Below are 24,947 nucleotides of genomic sequence, written 5' to 3' on the forward strand. Positions count from 1 at the left end.
GTATTTCTCGTAACAACACCGTGAACCTCGCGCCGCCGCCTACCGCCAGCCTTTGCACCTCACAAGGCACCTAATTTTTACTGTTTGTAGGAGCGGTGAGTGACCACAGTGGTTTTGTTTACCCGCATTTGGTGCCAAGAAACATTATCAGCCCGTAGCAATAGCTCAGGTTATTCAGCCGTAACGCTCTACACGTATACACATTGTTCCGTGGCCCACCTACCCCGTCCAATTTTAGCATTTCTACATCTCCAAACTCTTATAGCCATTAGTTTTCCTTCCTGTGTTCCTCCTCACAACATCCATAAACCTCGACACCACTTAGTTCCGTGGCCCACCTGTCTTGTCTAATTTTAGCATTTCTACGCCTCAAAACTCTTCTAGGTACCTAGCTATAAATTTTCCTTCCTGTGTTTCTCATCCTCTGCCTTGTCTGATTTTAGCCTTTCTTCATCTCCAAACTCTTTTATCTCTAAATTTTCCCCCCTGGCTTGTTTGATTTCAGCATTTCTACATCTCCAAACTTCTGTCTCTAAATTCCCCCCCCCCCCCCTACCTTGTTTGATTTCAGCCTTTCTTCATCTCCAAACTTCTGTCTTTAAATGCTCACAACCAAGAGAGCCCGGGTTCGATTCCCGGGTGGAGTGGAAAAATTTTGGCGGCTTTTCCGATACCCTACGCCACTGTCCACCCAGCAGTGAATGGGTACCAGGTATTAATTGGGGGTTGTGTCCTGTCTCCTGGGTTCTGTACCCTTCTCCTATAATTCCTTCCCCTTCTGTCTCTCCGGCTTATGACCACAGATGTTGCGCCGACTAAATGAAACTTTCCAACTTTTCTGTCTCTAAATTTTCCCCCCTTGCCTTGTCTAATTTCATCCTTTCTACATCTCCAAACTTCTGTCTCTAAATTCTCCCCCTTGCCTTGTCTGATTTCAGCCTTTCTTCATCTTCAAACTCTTCTACCTCTAAATTTTCCCTCCCACCTTGTCTGATTTTAGCATTTCTACATCTCCGAACTCTTCTGTCTATTAATTTCTCCCCCTTTGTTCCTGTTCACCATATCCACAGACCTCTGCTTTGTCCCTCCTCTTTTCCTCATGCCTGACACCTCAATCTCAAGCCTCCTCCAAGTATACCGGGTATTTCACAGCATCCTGAGTGGGTTTTTTCTGAATGCATTGCAGTAGCTAATAGCTTCAAGAAAACTAAAGACACCTCTTAATATTGATATATGAAGTTTATGAGTGCAGTTTAGCACATAGTATTTTGGCAGCAGAGGTGTCAGGTCAAGTTGAGTTGAGTTAGGTTAGATTTATTATTGTTAGGTTTATCAAGTTTAATTGTTTATGATATATTCATGTGGTACGCTTTGTGCTGTGCCTTTGTTGTCAGCGGTAGTGGAGAAGACTAGTACCATAGCCTCATCTCCATATTCCCCAGTACATGATACCCTTTATGTTGCACCATTACTTTTTGGCAAAAGGGAAGAAAATTGGTGTAAGCTGGTATTTTCTCTTTCAAATTATTATTATTATTTATTTATGTATGTATTTATTTTTTTTTTTAGCAATCACTGTCTAATATGAATGTATAGCTTTTAGGTGAACTGGATTCAGCAATGTCTCGAGGCCGTGAACGTGAACGTCGGCGCTCACACAGCCACAGCCGCAGCAGGAGTCGCAGCAGGTGAGGGATTGAGGGACAAGGACCTGTACAGTGTATGATTACCAAATACCAAAAAGTTGATGATCACTATGACATAAATATGCTGTGATACTTTTAGCACATAGCTTACTGAATAGTAGGACTACAGTATTATATATGTATTTAGTTTATTTTTATTGGTATTGGTATTACTGAAGCCTTTTTAAGATTTTTACCTTTCATTTCCATGTTTTTAGTGTATTTTTCCTGGGCTAACATTTTGTAACCTTAGCACTAAAGATATAAAACATTTGCACATGTGATTGGAGATGGTATAAAGTTTTTATTTGAATGCTAAATGTACAATTCTTAAAATATCTGATACACTAGTGCAGTCTGACAAATCTAATATTCAGTATTATTACCCTCCAAAAAATTGATAAAGTGTTTTCATAATTATTCTATTTTGATATGTACTTTGTAGTTTGGTGTGATGAACTTTGGAATAGATTCGGGTTGTGTGAAACTGTCATGATATATAACAATAGAACCGTCAAATTGGTGCACATCTTTTTTCAGTACAGGAAGCTATAATAAGTCTTTGCACCTAAGGATCATGTTAACAGTTGAATTTCTGCTACTAGTTAACCCATTGCTTGAGAATCTTAGCACATTATTTAGAAACAGTTTTTCGCCTGTCAATGCACTGAATATAATTGACTTTTCTTCGTGATCTCAGAGGCCGCAATTTCTCACCTGCACGAAGAGGAATCTCTGATGTCACCTCCGATCCCAAGACCATCAATGCACGCATCTTTGTTGGCAGCATCAATGTGTCCATGACCAGAGAAATGCTTCAGGAACATTTTTCTCAGTATGGACGAGTTGTTGGTAAGATTTTGGTTGTCTTTATTGTGTCACTCACAATCTTTGTTTTTACCAGCACATAAGAGGCATAAGGAGTAAGGTAAAGGTAGATTTTCAGGTATATCCTTTAAGGCTGTGTCACACAAGCAATGTTTTCTGGCATCATGCTACAAGTGATGCGTGTAGTGGCACCAAAAGGTGTGCATGTAGCCACACGGTTGACTCAGCTTTGAGTATCTTCCATTGCCATTGGTAGATTTTCAGGTATATTCTTTTAACCCTTACATTACAGCGATCGTTTATATAAGTGCGCTGCCACACGCCCCACCCTTACGAGGATCGTATATATAATCATCACGCTCTACGCTCCCTACGTTTCAAATATACCGCCAGTTCTTGACTCAGAAGAATGGTGGAGGCATCTGGCATCCGTACACACTCTCATTTGTCTCCAGCGCTCGGCCTACTGAGGGCCACAGATCATTTCCCACTTTTGTTCGGAATACATCTGGCATGTCATGTGACGCGTCAAGCAGTTCCTCCGCTCCGGGTGGGAGAGCGCGGGCAAATCAAGGTGACAGTGACTCTGATGACTTCTATGTTAGTGACATTGACAGTGATACTAGTGATAGTGACTGGCTCTCTGATTTTGGAGACATTAGTCAACGAAGCAGTGATAGTGATACACCGCCTGCCTTGCAGCCTCTCCCTCCCTCTGCCCCGAGTTCTTCAAGACGGAGGCATGGCCGTATTTCCTCACGATCTAGGATTACTGCATCAAGAGGGCGCTCCTCTCACTGAGTTGACAAGGAATGTCTATTTCTCTCAGTTGCGTGTGTGTGTGTGCGTGTGTACATAATGTGTTAGTGCAGATATACATATATTGTATGTCATAAAATGGAAAATTTTGACTCAGTCATGGAGAGAGAGAGAGAGGACATAAACAAGGGTGTCTTATCGCTTTTGCGAGAGAGAGAATGGGCACATCACTAACTTTTTTGTCTTTTTTTGTGCTTTAGCATCTTTACTTTTTATTTATCTTTATTCATCTTTTTTTTTGGGGGGGGGGGGGGAGAGTACACTTGGGCGGGGGCATACGGGTGTTTTTCTTCATCTTTGTTTTTTTGGCGTGTGGGCACTTGTTCGGAGGCACCCGGTGAGGCGGCATGTCCAATATCAGTTTCAATTTGCCGCCTTTGATTACATAGCGACCAGCAACCCGGTGCCTTTGGACTGTCTCATTAGCTTGCTTGAGTTGCTTGATGAGCTGCCTCAGCTCCTGTACTTCACCCATGGCTGAGACACAAATAAAAAAAAGAAAGCCAGCTACGATAAAATTTGTTTAGTATTACATGTTTTGTGGAGCAGGAGAGCTGAGAAACATCTTACCGGCAGGGAAGCAATGCTGGGACTGCCTTGTCAAGCTGTCATAACACTGCTACGAGTAACGAACGCGTATTCTAGTTGTAACTTGTTGATCTCTCTCTCTCTCTCTCTCTCTCTCTCTCTCTCTCTCTCTCTCTCTCTCTCTCTCTCTCATAATAATGCTATACTTGCATTAGGTACAAGAAAATAACACACACACACACACACACACACACAAATAAACAAACAAACGATTATGTTAGGCTTCAGTCCTCGTGTCCTGTTGCATGTGTCTGGTCAGCAGGGAGAGAGAGAGAGAGAGAGTGGGGTGCTTCCCCGCGACATGTCACAACCACGAAAAAATGCGCAGTATTTTCGGCTGTCATAACTTTTTTATTATTATTAGGAGAGAAGTTTTATTACACCACCATATATACTAGATGATTATAAATTTATTACAAAGAAGAAAGACACCATTTCCACCTCTTTTAAATGTCTAAATTTTCCCCGTGCACAGCATCCAGAGAAATATATCGCCACCCGCATTCTAAGGGTTAAGGCCATGTCACACAAGCAATGTTTTCTGGCATCATGCTACAAGTGATGCGTGTAGTGGCAGCAAAAGGTGTGCATGTAGCCACACGGTCGACTCAGCTTCGAGTATCTCTAATTGGCATTTTCCCGCAACCAACGTCATCTGCTCCAAAGTAAACAAAGATGTCTGTACTGGTGGCAGGAGGACAGTCATGAGCAACTCCCTGTTTGCTACCAAGAGATTCCCGTGCCGGCATCAAATGGTATGAAAATACCAAAAGATGCCAGAAACGGTGTTCATGTTACATGGGCTTTAGCTGCATTTGGCTCATCTCCTTCGCAGTGACACTGAGCCTCTGGTGGGAAGAATCCACGGGAGGCAGGGATAGTGTGACATCTGGGTTACCACAGTTTACCTTCCCTAGGTATCCCCAGATACCCATTTACCAACCAGCCCAAGAGGGAGGATAAACAGCTGGGTGAGCTGCATGCCAGCTGCCCATGGCTGTAGATTTATAGCTAGGCACACTAACCATTGCACCACTGAGGAAGATGTACCAGAATACAATACCACAGTGTAGCAGGATTTATTGTACACTCTTAGTTAAAATACGTCACAAGTATATAGTTTTATTTTTCTATGTAAAGTTCACCATCATTTTCAACATGATTCTATTTAATTATTCCTGTTTAGTATGAGACTTGTATTTGGAACAAAGCTCCTGTACAACACAATTAGCTTTTATTTATCACTAATCAAGTTAGGGGCAAAATAAAAGAGCACTTTGCAGCAATGAGGCAAGCCAGTGAAGCAAGGTGCAAACCCAGCCCACAGAAAATAAATCAGAGTGAATAGAAATTGGGATGAAGCGCTTCAAGTAAATATAGTAATATCATGAATAGCAACTTGGCCAGATGCTGGAGCCTGCTCTGAGCTCAGATTTATTCCATTGTGTATTGTTGCATGAAATTGGGGCAAAAGACAAATGCTCCTTGTACATGCCTTTACATTTACTCAAAGTTTTCATTTAGTCTCATTCATAATCCTCTATTTTAGGAGTGTCCATTACAAGGCACAAGTTTGGCTTTGTGCAATTTGAGGAAGAGGAGGAGGCAGCAGCCTGTCTGAGTGCAGGCAGCACAGCGTACATATCAGGGAAGAGAGTCGGTAAGCTCTCCACATTTTTTGTCAAAGGATTGTGCTTCTTAGAGTATTGCTGTGTTATACTTTATTCAAGAGTTTGTACCCTGCACAGTGCATAAGATACCATCCTATATTCCCCCTCAAACAGCAACACACAGGGCCCCAAAATCATTTTTATTATATAAGCCATTTCTTACATTCATTTGATTGATGGAAACTAAATCAGAAGTGAACACCATGTCACATGTACAAATATTGTGGAAGTCACAATCTTTTTTTCTTTCTGCAAACCCCCTAACAGCAGTAGGCTTTCTTGAAGGATGGTCATATCCAGCCCATTAGTGGAGCAGGTAGATTTTTATCTCCCTAAATCTTCAAGCTTATTGTGCTTTCATTATACCTACTAATAAAGTTTTCCTTTCTGGCTAACAGATGTGAAGCCAGCCAAAATAGGAGGTGGCCTGGGCATGGGTGTGTCACCAGTTGGTGGGAGTTCTCGTAGAGGGCGCTACAGTGATAGCAGAGAGAGGTCCCCGCCAGGAAGGGGAGACGAAGACTACTACAATGATTATTACGGGTGAGATAAAAGTCGGATATACCCAAAGTTGCATTTCCTTAAACCAGGAATATAATTTGACACAGATCTATAATCATTAGGTATACCCATTGATGCTTCTCCTAAAACTTGATCATTGTCTTATGGCATTTTCCTCAGCCTTTTATATCATGTTATGGGCCTTTATTCTTAATTTTTTGTTGATCTTGGCCTGTCTTCCTTACTATAAAAGAAAAATTTACTAACTTCTTTTCCGTCTTTTTTAAACAGGAGAGGAGATAGTGGTAATGGTAGTGGAGGAGGAGGGGGAGGAGGAGGAAGTGGTGGTAGTGGTGGCGGTGGCGGTGGTGGTGGTGGAGGTGGTGGCGGAGGAGGAGTGGGAGGAGGAGGAAGAGGGGGTGGAGGTGGTGGGGGACGGGAAAGAGACCGTGACCGAGGAGGGAGGGGTCGAGGAGGCCACTATGAGGACATGTACGACAATTATTACCGGGGATACTACCCACGCTACGACGACTCCTACCAGCGGCCACCACCCCCTGACATGGACATGGACAGCCGTCACGGCGGCCCGCCCAGGGAATACCCCAGCTACTCCGAGCCCATGGACCCTCTGGACCCCAACCGACCCAATGATGTGGAAATTGTTGTTCCCAATAAAATGCAGAGGTGAGGGTGCCGTTCTTAGTGTTAATATTTTTGTGCTGCATAATTTTTTGGTGTGTGTGAGAGGGGCTGATGAAAGTAAAGGATTTTTTGTAAACTTTTTTTTATATACTTTTCTGTGTTATAGTTCCTGTGTATTATTTAGGTCATATAAACCCTACTCCTCAGATACACCCTATCAAATTAATTAACAAGCCTTCGCAGTATCCTTTTATTTTCTGCCAACAACACTATCATCTGCAAATAGGCCTGTTACCAAGGACTGCTCTTTATCTCTTCTTCAGCCTTGCTTCTAAAGCCTCTGCACTGGCTTTCTTTTCTCTCATGCAACCATCCTTGTAAATACTGAATAGCCATGGTAACATCACACACCCTTGACTCACGCCCACACCAACCCTAGAACTCTAACTCAACTCCTGAATTATGCATGCAGAGCAACTCACAGCCTTGTAAAAAGACCTGATCTTCCAACATCATATATCTTCAGGGCAACCCATAAGCCTGTCATAAGCCGTCTAAAGTTTTTTAAATGCAGCAAAGTTTTCAACTCTTCTAGGTGAATCTCACTCTTTATTTTCAGATTTGATACCTTCAAGGAAAGATTGAATTGGGAAGATAAGTGTAGAAAGGCTCAAATAATCTGCCCTGTGTAAGCCAACTGACATCCTGCAGACTCCTTATGTTCTTATGGTTTTAAAAGATTTAATTTTATTTACCACTCAACAGGGATTATGCTGAGAGGATTGAGGCACAGCTGAAGTCCTTCAACATGATGGTGGACTTACTGTTCCCTCCACCAGACATCCTCCCCTCCCAGGTGCTGACTGACCTCAGCCAGCGCCGTTGTCTCTATGCCATCTTCATCACTGCTGAGAACGAGAGTCACCACTCCCTCACCCTCAACATACTTCACGGAAGTCCACAAGGTATGAATCACTGTGCTCATACAGGAGTCCAGTCTTGGTAGGAGTTAGTTTTGCCATACAAAGTACTCCAGTTGGAAACCCAGTTTTGATCAGTTATATAAAGACATCTTTATAGATGTTTCCTGCTGCATGTTGATTCATTTGTTTTTGCACAATGCCCTTGATATAAAGTCATGTCACTCACTACACTACACATGAGTTCTTCAGCTGCTACTTAAGTCCTGTTTATATTATATACTATATAGCTTACATAAATTTTATTCAGCTATTATTTGTAGTCAGTATTTTAAAATTAATTCCAAATAGTTTTATTGCAGTTCATTGGTTAAACTCATGTGAGGACTTTTCTTATCTCCTATGCCTTGACCTACTAAATTATTCTCAACTTTTTTTTCAGAGTTTTGGACTTTCTTCTCCCCATATGTTGTACTCTTTTGAGGGGAAGTATGCTTGCAGTGACAATTGCTATAATGAAAAAAAGTCATGTCAATGCATGGGCTTTATATATACAGTAAAAGTCTGATAATCCGGTGTCCAATACCTCGGAACTCCGGATGGTTTGGAATTTTCAGCCGAGGTTCATTTTCATCTTTTTTTGGCATGCGAGAAAAATCAGAGGGAAAAATCGAAAACTGTACGAAAGAGATGCACCAAACTATCCAATTCTGCACCCGCACCAACACTCGTGAGATTCACCCATTTCAGAGCGTGTTTACCCAGCTGACTGTCCATTACACCTGTCTCCTGAATTTGCTTGGTTTTATCTATATTCTTCCACCATAATGACTCCTACCACCTTACATGGGGAAAAAGAGGAGGCATAATACAGTCACCATTGCCGAAAAGAAAATGGCGAACACGACACTTCATCTGTTCGTTTACATGTATCGTATGGTTTTGTGGAAGATTTTTAGCCGTTCAGAAAGTTGAAGAAGAAAATATCAAACTGCATCGCCCCTGCCGACACGTTATCGGTTAGTTTGCGTGTGTCAGCTGGTTTGGTGTAATATTTTTGGATGCCCGGAGAGCTGGAGAAGAAAATGGCAAACACTATCGGCCCAGTTGACGTGTTATTGGTTAATTTACGTATATCAGCTGTTTTTTTAATGTCTGGAGAGTTGAAGAAAATAGCGTATGCTGCATCGCCCCTGCCGAGGTGTTATTGGTTAGTTTGCGTGTATCAATTGGTTTGGTATAATACTTTTGCCTGCCCGGAGAGTTGAAAAGAAAATGGTGAATGCTGCATCATCCCTGCCTACACATCATCAGTTTGTTTACTTGTATCAGCTGATTTGGTATTATATATTTGAATGCCTGGAGAGTTGAAGAAGAATATGGCAAGTTCTACATTGACACTGCTGACACATGAGTTAGTTTACGGGAATCAGCTGAGCCGCTGCTTGTAGTTATAATCCAGTTTTTAGTACCCGTTTTGTAGTTTTATTACCTGTTTTTATAGAAAGAAACATTCATTAGTGAACAATTCGCACTGTATATGTTTCAGCATTTGGAGTTGAAAAAGAAAATTTCATGACCGCCACCATTGGTGCTTCCTTTGTTGACACGTAATGCAAGTTTTCAAATAACTCGTCATAGTTAATCTCTTAGATGTGCTGCTTAAATATGCCATACAAAATGTAGTAAAAGTTCGGGGTAGGTATAGAATACTGGCGATTGCTGAACCGAGTATGATAAAACATCTGGGAATTGTGTGTTTTGAACATTTCGAAGTCCCCTCCTAGCAACCCAGAAAATCTGCTAATCTGGAGAGTTCGTGACCCCCTGCATTCCGGATTAAAGGACTTTTACTGTATATTGAAATGTGGATTTCTAACTTTCAGGAATATGCAACCTTTATTATAATATAACTATTAATGATCTTTCATCTCTGGTTGCAACAGAAAATATAGATAAATGGAAAGGATCATGCTAATGTTGTATTAATTTAATTTCAATAATTTTATTGAAATCTGAGCGTTAGGAATACCATCTCTTCATTCCACTGTATGTTGTAAGAGAACTAAGTGACAGTTGTTGCCTACAGGATGTTGTGGTTCAGGGCTAGATCTGCCTTAGCCTTTTTCCCCAGACAACTATTTAAAACTCACATATGATACCATTTTGCCAAACAAGGCTTGCCTATTAACTAGAGTGAAACCAGATTGCCGAGATCGTTTTGGCATTGCCTGCCATGGGTCCTTCCCTCCCTGCCGCTCTGCCACACAGTCCCAGCACCTATCTTTACTTTTCATGTATTAGCTATAGATTAACATATGAGAGGAAGAGAGTTGTTGGTACTGTGTAGCAGAGTGGCAGGGAGGAAATGACCCGCTGAAGCCAATGCCAAAACGATCTCGGTAATCTGGCTTCTCTATAGTTAACGGGTCTCTAGCATTTGGTAGTGGTGCAAAAAGGCTGTTAATACCTTGGCCTTATGTGAGGTCCACAGGATGGCTTGAGTAAAGCTCCAAATAAGGGAAACATTCCATGTTGGTCACCACAGATTACTCAGCCACATGTTTAAAATTAAAATAGACATTTACAAATATGAAAGCTTGTATTGATGGCAGGGCAACAAATAATGACCAAGAATGAACTGCTCAAGAGTAGAGTAATACACATATCAAGGACAACAGTTGCATACCTTGCCCAAAGAAAATAAGTCCAAAAAAGAATTGGAATGGAATAGTGTGCTTTTGGGAAACATTGATATCATGAGCACCCTGCCACTCCCTGAAGAGAACAGTGAACAATTATTGTATCCTGCCAGTCCTATCATGAGGTTCAGAAACTTAGTGCCTTTCAAAAGAATTGTTCATTGGGGAATAAAGAGGAAAATCATTGAGCCTAACTTGGAGTAATATGAAGCAAGCATCATAGATCAGTGATCAGACAAAGGTTGAAGATATTTTAATGATAATTAGGAACAAGGAATGAACTTGGGCTAGTCATATCATGCATTGAACTGATAACAGATGAACAACCAGAGTGACAGCCCATAAATTATATAAATCTCAGAAAACAGAAGTAATTGAAGAGATGAAATAAGAGCATTTGCAGTAGCAGAATAGTGTACTCTTAACATTAGATAGGGAATGGAAAATATAGGAGAGGATGGGAAAGGCCTTTGTCCCTCAGTGGACAAGTAATGGCTGAAGATAATGAGGTCCCAGACTCTAACAACCTGTCTGTTAGGCAGCATGGTTACAGACACACAATGTCTCGGTGCCAATCAAGGCTGATTGCAGACAGTAGCTTTTTTCAAGTTTAGAAGGATGCAACTCTGATACATACATTCTGCCTTAGAAACATTCACACACAGACTTAAAAAAAGAAACTCACTATCAAGATTACTAAATTGTTTGATTTAATATGTTGATTTATTTAATGTGTGTGTATTTGCTTGCTTCTGTTATGTAAATATTTACTTTTTTTTTTTTTTTTTTCCAGAGCACAGAAGTTGACTTTAGTCACTTCTTACAATTGAAGAGTTTTTTGGGGTTGATTTTTGCCTTATTTTGCTTTAGTCTGGAGTCTCACCCAGACCATGAACATTTTCAACTAATATATTTGGTTAGTCAGTTTGTGGGTTTTCACAGATTTGAGGTGTGTAATTGGTGCATGATGGAGTAGATGTGAAGAAGGCTTGCAATTCAGAGGGGCATTACAAGAACCTTGAATTTTGCCCATCACAAGTCATGATTATTTATTTCCCTTAGGGATTCAATTTGTGTTGCTGCCAGCAGGTCAAAAGAAAAATCAGCAAGTGTATTGGGTAGACCATCAGGCCACTTGCAGACTTCTTTAACTCAACTGTTTTCTTGCTCCGGAAAGTTTAAATGCTTTAGCTATGTATACGTATAAAGAAAAAAGGGTCAGGAGTGCTGAGGTTTCTATATGGTATTGTTTAATAGTGGTGATAAACAAAGCAGTATTATTATTCAAAGAGATCAGCAAGAATCATTAATGATTGTATATCAAAGCAAGTTCGAAAACCAGATGAATGTAGTTTTCTTTCAACGCTTTGGCCCTTAGCGTCAGTAGGCCTTCTTGCTGGGGTCTTCTCGTCAGACCCAGCAGTCCATTAGGGGCACAGACAAGTGTTTTATTGTGGCGCCATTTTGCTTGGCTCATGCTGCCCAGAGATCTGCTTTAGAGAGTTTTGCCAGTCTGGGTTGATAGGTGGTAGTCAGGACAGCACTTGACTCCACACGTTTGACTTTAAAAGAGTAAAGGGTTACACTGGTTTAATTGATGGCTAGAGTAAAATCTCATGAATGCTTCTAATGGGATTTATCTATTTATTTAGTTATATATTACCCTAAGTTGTTAATGGGATGCATTGTACATGTTATGACAGAGTTACAAGTATCAGTCTTGAGTGTTAAGTCAGAGGTGTAGTGATGGGTAGTACTACTCTACTGGCCAGTTTAACATAACACATAGCCTTCAATAAAGCTTTCCATTAGGAATTTCACAGATGTCCATTAATTTATTACACAAAATGAAAGTTTTAAACGCTAACCATCTTCTGTATTGGTTGGGGAATCCCATACTTAACAGATTATTGTATTTGTCTTACCTCTCTTAAGGTAATCTTGGAAGCAGCTTTTACACACTGGAGATCGACTTCTGATCCACCTTATGTTTTTTGAGTGTCTTCGTATATGTTTGATGTGTATATGGCAATAATTTTCCACTATTTCAACTCATGCTCTTTTCCAGGAAGTATCCAGAGCAGCAGAATTTTTACTAACAAGTATCTCATCATTTTCAGGTGTCTAGTTCTTTATTTTGTACTTTAGTTTCTTTTACGGGACAGCATGATATTTTCAACAAAAGTACTATTTTCTCCACAATGAATTCTTTCGTTTTGTACAGAACATCGCAACATGCCGGTTGATGACGCTTTGCGTTTAATTGAACAAAATTTTGAGGAATACGTCAAGAAAGCCCGTCAACGGAATATTCGTGAGGTTGTGCCCCGAGATATTCGCAATTTGCTCCTTGATTTGCTTGAGACGCGTCCCCTCTCCATGGGTGACCTGGACAAGCTGATCAAGTACCTGAAGGAGCGACAAAGCATGCTGGTGGATGACCAAATAGAGCAGAAGCGAGAGACTGCTGCAGGTGAGACAACCTTGTACTCATGCTGTAATGTTAAGACTTATTCTAATTTTTGGCAGCGATACAATTTGTTGGATGGATTGCAAAGAACTTTTCCTGGCGACAGAACACCTTTCTTGTCTGGACTGTCTTATTTCGTCATTTTCCACACGGTCTGCATTTTCCTGGGATGTTTGATCGCGCCGAACATTTTCGGATATTTGCCTGACCCTTTCATTTACACAGGTTTACAGGGACTGCCGGTTTGCAAGAGTGCAGTGTCAGATTTTTCAGGGATTCCTTGCTGTCAGTACATGATTTTGATTTACTCAGGCATTTACAGCTCTCAGTTACCTAACATGCCTGAAAACATTGATGCACTTAATAACTTTCTTCTGGTCCCAAGTGGAAGTAATATATTGTGAGGGAGGCTGTTGTGGGTGACAGTTCACTCATGTAAGTATTGATGCAGCATCTCGTGACAAGGAGAAATACGCTTGAACACACAACAGAGTTGCCATCATATAAGTTTTGTCAAAGATAATATATTCTCCATTTATTTAGAATTTTGAGATAGCCTTTTAGCTAATTTTAAAAATTATTTAAAAAATTCACAAATATTTGTGATATACAAGCTTTAAGAGGCATTTTATTGAAGTTCAAGGTATAGATGCTATCCGTTTTTTCATTAAGCTTTTGAGTACGTCATAATATTATTGGAAAATTGTGCAATCCTGCCTATTTTTCCATGCATATCCGTACTTACTTGCGTGCAGTCATACACATTAGTTTTCTCTCAACTTAGCATACTAAAACTAACCTTGTAGGATCCATCCAAAGTGCCCTGCATGGGAAGTCGCTTATATTTACATTTTTTATCACCCTATTCAGGTTTTAATCTTATTCATATATGATATCCTTGTTTCAAGGTCTTGTTGAACAAAGTCTTCCATATTCTTTGACCTATTAGATCTAGTAAACTTTTGTCAGTCTCTGATACTCTACCAAAGGTACTCAGTCTACTGCACACCTTTTACGGAACAGTTGTTTTATGCTCAAATTATATATATATATATATATATATATATATATATATATATATATATATATATATATATATATATATATATATATATATATATATATATATCAGTGGTGGGCACCGATCACTTTTTTGCTGTTCCAATCCCCGATCATCCGATCACTGTGAGCAACTGATCCAATTCCAATCATCCGATCATCTTTCAAGTACTGCTGTTCCGCTCACTTCATTCGGATCATCCGATCATTAAAACTTATAATAGTTTTTTTTATATATATATATAAAATAATAATTACAAGAAACACCTAATTTAGGGGTTCTTTAAGTAATAATCTCAAATAAGTAATAACTTAAAATTATCTGCTTATATCTATATTTTTCCTCTTTCTTTTGGTATATAGGACATGGTAAAAAGTTATTTTAACTACTTATTTTAGGCATTTATTTAGGTCTACCCTTTTTATTCAGTTTATGAAAGTATGAAAAGGAGTTATGTTCGCTATTTTAACTATTGTTTGAAGTTGATTTACATTTTTGACAAATATTTGTCAATTTTTTATTATTTTATCATTGATATTTAGGAAATATTTTTTACTATTGTATAAAAAACAAACGATAATGATAATTAATCTCCTATCCTTCCTGTTTAAATAGCTTTTTGAATAAAAGAAATTGGTCCATAAATAAGGGAGTTACAAGAATAACATAAGCAATAAAGTTTTGATTATAAATGAGTCGGGTAGGACACGTAGCAATGGTTTAAGTTGGATAAGTTCAGGTTCAACAAAGACATAGGCAAGAATTTGTTTACCAACAGAGTGGTGGATGAGTGGAATAGACTAAGCAGTCGTGTGGTGAGCGCCAACATGATAGATATATTCAAGAAGAGGTTAGATAAGTTCTTAGATGGGAGGAGTATTGGGCGTTAGTTTGCTGCTGTGGTCCAGGCGGCATGTTGCGCTGCCTCGCAAGACCTTCTTCCTCCTCCTCTTGTTGTGGGAGGGAGGATACGGGATGGTGCGGCATGGCGTTTGGCTTGCAGTGCCACATTGGGCTCACAGGAGCTGCCTTGTATAGGCCACCTGGTCTGTTGCAGACTCCTTATTTTCTTATGCTCTTAATTTAATATGGGATTCCCGATTTTACAACCCCTCCCCCCCCCCACACACACACACACTTATTAACTACTAAATAATAACTTGATAAATAAAACGAATGTTAGGTAATAAGCCATTTATTAAAGTCATAGAATAATAAAATTAAAAATATTAGCCCTGTGACCACTGCCACTGGCCACAGGGCTGCTGAACACATCCTGGGAGACGGGGGCATCCACCTTGAAGTCATTGCTGCTCTTTTGCAAGGGGAATTAGCTGAATAACGTTATTACTTATTAATTGACAAATTAACATTAACTTGTTATTTTACTTGTCACACTGCTTATGCTGAGCACGCATTCAGAGCATTTGTCGGCAAACCTTGAAAATTCCAGTCCCGCGGGAGGTTCACCCACCTCAGTTGCCAGTTATGCATTTTCTATTGCATTGTTACCACGCAGCGAGACCCTAACCAGATTCCCGAGTATGCAGAGCCCAACGGGTGGGGGGGAGAGCCCCCCCCCCCCCGTTAGGAAGGTTGGAGGGGTCGAGGGGGGGTGAAGACCCCCCCCTTTTAGCTTAGGTCTTGTTAGTTTCCCGAAAAGGAACTGACACTGCCGCCAACAGAGAGGAAATATCACAAACAATGATAGGTGTCATGATCTCATAATGCTTCATTACTGAGGAACCTTAGTCTTTGGTAACAGCTGCAAAAAACAAATCACATCTCTCCATTTCCCTTATATCTTGTCACTATCTTTCATTTCTGTTATTTGTTTTCTCATGTATATTATTCCTTGCTGCCTTGCTGCTTCAGTTTGCTCAATCCCACAATGACAGCGTCAAAAATTTGAAAGAATCATCTCCCCTTTTGGCTGCAGATCCAGACTACCTGAGGATCCCGTTTCATCCAGTCATACATTATTACTGTCTTCATCTGTTTTTCAAACAAAGTACTAGACCCTTGATTTTGTGACTTGAGGGGTGAAGGGCTGTCTGAAAAAACAAAAGACAATGTTGAGAATTAATTGTTTAACCCCATTTAACCGTAAAAAAAATTTCTCGGGAGATCCCCCATAAAGCAAAAGTCAGCAGAAAATACTCTGAAACTGAGAAAAAGTCATAAAAGATGTTTTATGGATAATTTTCTGACGCACCCTGCTGTGAAATCCGTTTCTTTCTAGGTTTATAATCTTTGACCTGGAAATTTACTGCCTACAGAGAGCCAAAGTTCCAGTGAAACTATTTATTTATTTATTTATTTATTTATTTATTTATTTATTTTATTTATTTTATTTTTTTTTCCATTCTGGAATAAATCTCATTGACTAAAAGTTGTAGAAAATGATCCATATAACTCAGCTGTGAAATCAGATTATGATTTGGACTGACCGTTTGGCTGGAATTCCGTGGCTCCCCCAAAATTCCAACTTTTTATTGGTGCGACGTACAGGAAGATTTAATAAAGAAAAGTTGCTCATATTATCACAATGGAATTTGAAAAATATAGTTTATAATCTTTGACCTGGAAATTTACTGCCTATAGTGAGCCAAATTTGCAGTGAAACTCAAAAAATAATTTTTGTATTTTTTTCATTCTGGAATGAATCTCATTGAATAAAAGTTATAGAAAATCATCCGTATAACTCAACTGTGAAATCAGATTATTATTTAGACAGACTGTTTGGCTGGAATTCCATGATTCCCAAAAAAATCCAACTTCCGCTTCCCACTCCTCAGAACACTCTTGTGAACAAGATATTGGTTCATCTAGAACATCATGTATATATGATTACTGCTACTGGAATGGAGGCACACATTCCACATACTTTCTCTACTCCTCATGCTAAAAAGCCTTGGTTTAATCACGCTTGTTCTTGTGCTTTCAAAGATAGAGAGGCAGCTCACAAAAGGTACCAGAGCCTTCTGACTCCTGCTAACCATGATCTTTATATTTCTACCCGGAATCGTGCCAAATCTATTCTTCGACTTACCAAAACATCTTTCATAAATAGAAAATGTCAAAACCTTGCTTTTTCTAATTCTTCCCGTGACTTCTGGCACCTAGCCAAAAATATCTCCTCCAATTTCACTTCTTCATTTTTCCCTCCTCTCCTTAACCCTGATGGCAGCACTGCCGTCTCATCTATCTCTAAGGCTGAACTCTTCTCCCAAACTTTCTGTAAAAACTCCGCTCTGGCCGATTCTGGGTTTATTCCTCCAACTCATCCCCCCTCTGACTCCTTGACCTTTATGCCTATTATTAAGATTCTTAAGAATGATGATGTTTATGCCCTCTCTGACCTCAACTCTCAGAAGGCTTATGGACCTGATGGAGTGCCTCCTATTTTCCTTGAAAACTGCCTCCATGCTGACACCCTGCCTGGTCAAACTCTTTCGTCTCTGCCTATCAACATCTACCTTTCCTTCCTGCTGGAAGTACGCCTTCATACAGCCTATGTCTAAGAAGGGTGACCATTCCAATCCCTCAAACTACTGCCCTATAGCTTTACTTTCCTGTCTATCTAAAGCTTTTGAATCAATCCTTAACCGGAAGATTCAAAAGCACCTATCCACTTTTGACCTATCTGATCGCCAGTATGGGTTCTGCAAGGGCCGTTCTACTGGCGATCTTCTTGCTCTATTAACTGACTCTTGGTCATCCTCTCTTAGCCATTTCGGTGAAACTTTCACAGTTGCGCTAGACATATTGAAAGCTTTCGAAAGAGTCTGGCACAAGTCTTTGCTTTCTAAACTGCCCTCTTATGGTTTCTATCCTTCTCTCTGTTCCTTTATCTCCAGCTTCCTTTCCTGCCGTTCTATCTCCGCTGTGGTAGACGATCACTGTTCTTCCCCTAAACCTATCAACAGTGGTGTTCCACAGGGCTCTGTCCTATCACCCACTCTCTTCTTGTTATTCATCAGTGATCTTCTTTCCATAACAAACTATCCTATCCATTCATACTCTGACGACTCCACTCTGCATTATTCAACTTCTTTCAACAGAAGACCTTCTCAGCAGGAATTACAAGACTCCAGACTGGAGGCTGCAGAACGCTTAACCTCAGACCTTCCTCTCATTTCTGATTGGGGTAAAAGGAACCTTGTGTCCTTCAATGCCTCAAAAACCCAATTTCTCCACCTATCAACTCGACATAATCTTCCAAACACCTATCCCCTATTCTTCGATAACACTCATCTGTCACCTTCTTCAACACTAAATATCCTTGGTCTGTCCTTAGCTCCAAATCTCAACTGGAAACTTCACATCTCTCACTAAATCAGCTTCTTCGAGGCTGGGCGTTCTGTATCGTCTCCACCAGTTCTTCTCCCCTGCACAGATGCTTTCCATTTATGGGGGCCTTGTCTGCCCTCGTATGGAGTAGGCATCTCACGTGTGGGGGCGGCTCCACTCACACAGCTCTCCTGGACAGAGTGGAGTCTAAGGCTCTTCGTCTCATCAGCTCTCTTACTAACAACCTTCTACCTCTTAAATTCCGCCGCCATGTTGCCTCTGTTTCAATCTTCTGTCGATATTTTCATGCTGACTGCTCTTCTGAACTTGCTAACTGCATGCCTCCCCCCCTCCCTTGGCCCCACTGCACACGACTTTCTACTCATGCTCATCCCTATACTGTCCAAACCGGTTATGCAAGAGTAACCATCATCTCCATTCTTCATCCCCTTCACTTGTAAACTCTGGAACAGCCTTCCTTCATCTGTATTTCCTCCTGCCTATGACTTGACCTCTTTCAAGAAGAGTTTATCAAGACACCTCTCCACCCGAAATTGACCTCTATTTTGGCTACTCTTTACTTTCATCTTTTATGGGAGCGGCGAGCAGTGGGCTTATATATATATATATATATATATATATATATATATATATATATATATATATATATATATATATATATATATATATATATATATATATATATATATATATATATATATATATATATATATATATATATATATATATATATATATATATATATATATATATATATATATATATATATATATATATATATATATACACTCTTTTTGTTGCCCTTGAGCCGTGTCCTTTGATGTTAAATTTTTTTTTTTTTAAAGTGGAGGCGTCAAGACTACGCTCAGCACTCACACAACGAGCAGAAACTGCAGATGTCATGATGCATAGGCAGGAACTGTAGACTATTTTTAGCATGGAGTGGTGTAAGGGACAAAGGAGGTGCATCGACAGAGACATTGTTACGCGTGCCCTTCAAATTCCAGATAGCTTCTCGCTCCCCGGCGCTGGTGTCATGCTCGTTGCCCACGTCAGATAGAACTATATGACGCCAGCAGCATCAAGGTCATTAAGAGGTTAAAAAAATAATTAGGAAAATAAAATAGTTAGGAGTCTGTGAGCAACATTCAGATTTTCTATTTAAATACATCCGCAGCACCTTGCCCAACAAACCAGCACCATGTTTGTTAATGTGGGATGTCCTGATTCTTGTATGTCTTTGTGCTGTTTGTTACTTCAGTTGCACTGAGACTGAAAAAGTGTTCACCCAGCACTGGTCCTGTCTTCTTTATTTTAAACTTACTGGTCACAAAAATCATTTGAAGTATAATACTAACAATAGATGAATAAAATGTTTATGCAAAGTGCTCTGTCCATACATTCAATCTGGAGGGGAAAAAAAAAAAAAACATTGCTGCTGCTTTGTATGCTCACAGCTAGATGGTCTGTACATTACAGATGGTAAAGTGGAATTTTCATTTTGGTATCTAAACCATTGTCAGGAAAATCCAAATCCCAAGAAATTGAAGTCCATAGAATCGAGGGTCTACTACACTTAAAGGCATGAAAGCACTTTGAACAGTCTGAAGACATATTTAAAAAGTTTCAAGAATCATTGTTGTAAAAGCTACGCTCACAAATATCAGATATTAATGTACGTATAAGAACTAGTGTTGTATGCAGTGACATGTAATGTAGTTATGTTGCTCATTAGCATTGAACCTCATTTTGCACATTAGAACCAGTTTATTCTTAACAAATTATCACTAAACTGTAATGCCAAAATATACCTATTCTTCATACCTATCTCCACCCAGTGTACATTTACTGTAATGTTGCATAACCCTTTCAAGAGTTTTACTAAAATTCTGTGCCCTGTAATGTTTACAACATATTAATTATATATTGCTACTACTCATGTGGCTGGTATGACACTTCCGTAAGTGAACATAAGTACAGATGTTCCATGGAGAAAGTTTTATACTGACCATCATATGAAATTAATGGGCAGTTCATTTTCTTCAGCACACCTTTGTGGGTAGATGTTGAAGGCCAATGCTATAAAAAAAACATTAAATAGCTATATACCCATGAACCAGTCCGAATAAATGCTAGGATGACCTGACGGCTGTGTTAAGAAGTGCTTGAGTATGAAAACTACCACAGTAAGAAATATCCAGCTCTTCATGAAGATTTTGTCCAATCAAAAACTGTAATGATGTGTGTGAAGGAAAACTTATTGATGCAATTCAATCGTGTAAGAAGTTTTTAGAAATTTTGATTTTTTTTCTTCTTTTGTGTAAGAATGAGAAAGGAAAGCATAGATTTGAAGAATGATTATTTTTTATATAATTATGACAAGAATATGATAATTTGGAAATGCAGTTGGTACAGTAGTTCCAAATAGTGCAAGATCAAATAGTGTGATTTGCAAGTAGAAGGAGCTTCAAGACATTTAACCCAAAATTATTTAGTAGTGCAAGCAGGTCTCAAACACTACAAGCCACTCACCAAAATAAAGAAATTCAGTGAAAAATAGTGTCATGCAAGTGGAAATCATGTAGCGCAGCTCATTGGTTGCATTTATCAAATAGTCCAAATTGTAATAGCATGAACTCATGTATCCATCCAATTTTGGCATTTCGGGGGTCCCTACCACCAAAAAGTAGCATGAACACGCTACCAAGTGAGTGCCACTAGCCATCAGTGACGGCCATAACTTATCACCAAGTAATGGCTTGTGTTGGGGTGGGGTCCTCATGGTAACCACCATTTATTTGTCAACATCAGATGATAAAGTATACAATATTGCATAATCAGTGAGTTTGGATTCATTATCTTGAAAGGGTTACTCATTTTTATTTATTTATTTATTTATTTATTTTTTTTTTTGCCATTTAGTTTTCTTCAATCCCTGGGTTCCATTCTTCTTTATAAAGTATGATCTTACAACAGCTATTGTAATTAAAATTCCACTAAAATGTTTTATTCAGAGCATGAAGAATGTGATGTTTGTGTAGCACCCCAAGGGACACTTGGTAAGTATATATCATGATTGTATTTTACATTAATAAGAATATTTGTTTCAGAACAATTTTTTATGCATTTCTAAAGCTGATTTTTCTTTTGAATGCCTTGTTTTCCAGGAGCCAGTGCCAGCCGCCCCATGGCAGTAACTTACCCAGGGTATAATTATGGTTCCAACCATAACGTGGTGGGTTCTGATACTTCTGTAAGCCAGAGTACTACAGTAGCCACTGCTGCTCCAGGTACCGTTAGTGTGGTTCCACAGCCATCAGCAGCAGCAGCAGCTGCCGCTGCTGCTGCTGCTGCTGCTGCTGCTGTTTCAGGTAGTGCCTATCCTTCTTACGGGAGTGTGCCAGGCTTGACCAGCGGTGTGTACAGTGCGTATGGCATGGCCGCCCCAGTGCCGGCCACACCCGTCGCCGCCCCCATGATCACTGCCGGTTCCATTGGTGGTGCAGGTAATAAGCAGGCCGAACTGCAGGAGAGAATACTTAATCTGATGAAGGGTCCTGCCGGGGGAGGCGTGCCCACAGGGGTGCCACCCCCCTCAGGTGTCCCTGCCCCCACGGGTGTGCCACCTCCCTCGGGGGTGCCGCCCCCCAGCATGGTGCCTCCCGTCTGGCCCACAGGCATGACCAGCCATTCCAACAAGGCTGCGTCTTCCCCTGCCATCAAAGTGTCACAGTCAGGTGGTCCGCCTGGACAAAGCACACTTTTTGCTGCTTACACACCTTGGAATCAGTAAACTAAAGTAAATTGGCGTATGACACATTTTTCTTTTCTAAATTCAACCCAGATGTCCATTCTCTTGCCAGCTGGAGTGAACATTTCAAAATTATCTCTTGCTAAATTTTAAAATATGACTTGAAAGAGCCCCAAAACCCTTTCTGTTTGAAATCTACAACTCCTCCAGAATTCATTGCACCCTGCATCTGATAATGGTAGTCATGGAAGGGCTCTCTAATTTTTAAAGTGGAGAATGACAGCAGTGGTTGCATTGGGCTCTTCTGAATATAAAGACCTCATTTTTCTAGGAAGTAAAACATTCTCTCAAATGTTGTTCAAAATTCGTTATTTAATTATATGAAGTTTATTCAGAGTACTAGAAGTTTACTTTATAAACTGCTAAAGTGATCAGAATCTGTTTTGTGATTTTTGCTGTGGGTTTACTTTGAAACCGAATCATCCATCATCATTTTTCATTTGGTTTGTTCATTCAAGAGTTTTAATCCTAAGACTGTATTACTGAACCACTTCATTATTACTGAAGTGTTTCCTTTGTACCAAGTAAGAGAAAAAATTTGCATCTTTTAATGTTTAGATAAAGATATGTACTTGATAAGATAACAGCTGTGTCATCAGAATGTCTGAATTTTTCTCACAAGATTGTAATTTCGTATTAGGATTTGTGTGTGACAGCAGATTTTGAAAACAGCTAAATTTATTATAAAAGCCAATCTTAATATGAACGTAAATATGATATCACAAACACTTTATTCTTGGAGGAAAGATCAGTTAATGCCTTGCATCACACAAGAAACACTGACAAGGCAGAACATGAGAGGACATGGCCATTTTCTGTTCCTCACTCGATCATACACTTGAGAAATCTTGTCTTCTAACAGTATATTGTACTATTGATTGAAACGATGGCATCCGTTTGCTGCATTTTGATATCAAATTAACCTGGAGATTCATTTTATTCAGGATTAAGACACGCCAGCATTTCACAGGATTTCAGCACTTTTTACTTCGCAAACTGAAGATCAAGAAAGGATATTTTCAACTTTCCCTACTGAGCATTTTTGTTTCTGCAGCTGCCCTGGAATATAAAACTACAGCTGCATATATCATCAAATTTGGCTAGTTGAGGTAGTGTTCTGGAACTCGACAACACAGAACAACCCCTCAAGCCAAGAATTTTCATTGCCGTGCCACAGACTATGATGTGCGTGCTTACTAAGAGTGTTTTGTGCCATGGAGTCATGGTCGCGTGTTGTGAAAGATTACCACTTTTTACGTGCGATACATTTCAGCTCATCTTTTTAAAGGCATTTGACTGGAAGGATGCAAGAAATTAATAGCTTTCGGTTTTCCCCGTTTAGTTCTCGTGAACTCTTTGTGGATTCGCAGTATTTGTTACATACTCATGGAGGGAGACCCAGTGCTTCTTCACTGGGTATTTGTAGGCTGCACTTTTCAAGTTTCATATCTCGTTTAACGTTGAACCGTGTCAGCGTAAAATGCAGCAACCATCCAGTTGGTAATAGGAAATATCGAAATAACTGGAAAACACAAAGACTGCATACATATAATCATATATATATATATATATATATATATATATATATATATATATATATATATATATATATATATATATATATATCGTCTGTTCAAGTTTTACTCACTTTACGCTAATTTATAATATATTGCGTGTATCATCTACAACCTGGCTTTATTGCGACTTATGTGAATAATGCAACACTACTTAGGAACAAACAGTGCCATTATTCTGCCTTGAGACACATAGCTGTTGCATGTGCTAGTAGAAGCTAAATCAAAAGTGAATGAAGCATGTTGTACATGTGAATACTGTAAACCCTTGATATAATGGGCTGATATAACAGATTTCAGATTTGATGGATGCCTCTATGGTTTTAGCATGCCTAGCTATGAATCAGCAGGCCTGGCCCAGGTAGTTGGCAGCCAACCCACTCAGCTCTTCAACCCCCCTTACGGACTTGCCGATAAAAGGGTACCTGGGGAAGGTAAACTGTGGTAATCTGGATATCACACTGGCCCTGTGTTCCTGGATAATGAGTCTTTGCTCACCACAGGCTCGAGGGCCAATGTGATATAGAGCACCAAGGCTACACACAGCTTACCATATGCCCCCATTTTACCTTACAAATGATAATAAAATTGGCATTTTTTCCTGCCATATTTGCCCTTTCCTCATCCAAAATTGCCTGCATCAGGCTGCAGCAATTCTTATTTGGCAATACAAGGATCATTTGTGTGTCTTGCAGCAATTAGGATAAGACACATACGTGGCCACCTTCTTGTTATAAAAAGGGCACTAGCAAGCTTGGCTACATGCGGTGGCGGCCTTCGCCTTGGGAAAATCGGTCGTTACTCAAGACTTATTATTATTTTTTATACATGCAATTCAACGGCCCCTTCTCCCCTTTAGTCCATTAAAGTGAGGGTTTACTGTAATACAAAGTCAACTGGCCTTTGCACTTTTAGTATTCTTATTTATGTCAACATTACTATGCACCTAGTTTTTTTTTTTTTTTTTTTTTTTTTTTTTTTTTTTTTTTTTTAAGCTGTCTCCCTTGCTGTAAGAAATAAAAGTGCATGGTGTGCGGTGTGCTCACAATTAGTTGCTGTGCTGCTTAATAGCAACTGTTATCACCCCAATCAAAATCTGTTTACTCTTCAAAGTTGTTAGTCTCAAGGCTTATCAGCTTCTCATGTTGAGAAGTAGGTGAGTTTGCACTATCTTTGCTTGGCTCAAGTTTGAAGTAGTGGATGCACTACTCATTCTCAAATAATAGTACAATAAGCACAAGAATCATGATGTCTGAAGCTGCCTGAAAAAGCAATAGTAGCAGGCTGCTACAATTGCACCCTCAGGTCTGCATTAAAAGTGCTTCAGATATAGTGTGTATTGTGTTTATTATGCTATTTA

At 39.7% G+C, this 24,947-nt stretch overlaps 1 protein-coding gene across 1 annotated transcript; it reads left to right on the forward strand.

Annotated features, from left to right (window-relative positions):
- On the forward strand, positions 1-24,581 carry LOC126996513 (uncharacterized). Its single transcript, XM_050857045.1, has 9 exons — positions 1-95; positions 1,597-1,688; positions 2,386-2,537; positions 5,470-5,580; positions 5,989-6,133; positions 6,383-6,778; positions 7,502-7,701; positions 12,583-12,831; positions 21,370-24,581. The coding sequence occupies exons 2-9, from the start codon at positions 1,621-1,623 to the stop codon at positions 21,993-21,995; spliced, it is 1,947 nt and encodes a 648-aa protein (XP_050713002.1). The 5' UTR covers positions 1-95; positions 1,597-1,620; the 3' UTR covers positions 21,996-24,581.
- Positions 24,582-24,947: the final 366 nt, after the last annotated feature.

Source organism: Eriocheir sinensis, chromosome 10, assembly GCF_024679095.1.
Source record: "Eriocheir sinensis breed Jianghai 21 chromosome 10, ASM2467909v1, whole genome shotgun sequence".
Lineage (NCBI taxonomy): Eukaryota > Metazoa > Arthropoda > Malacostraca > Decapoda > Varunidae > Eriocheir > Eriocheir sinensis.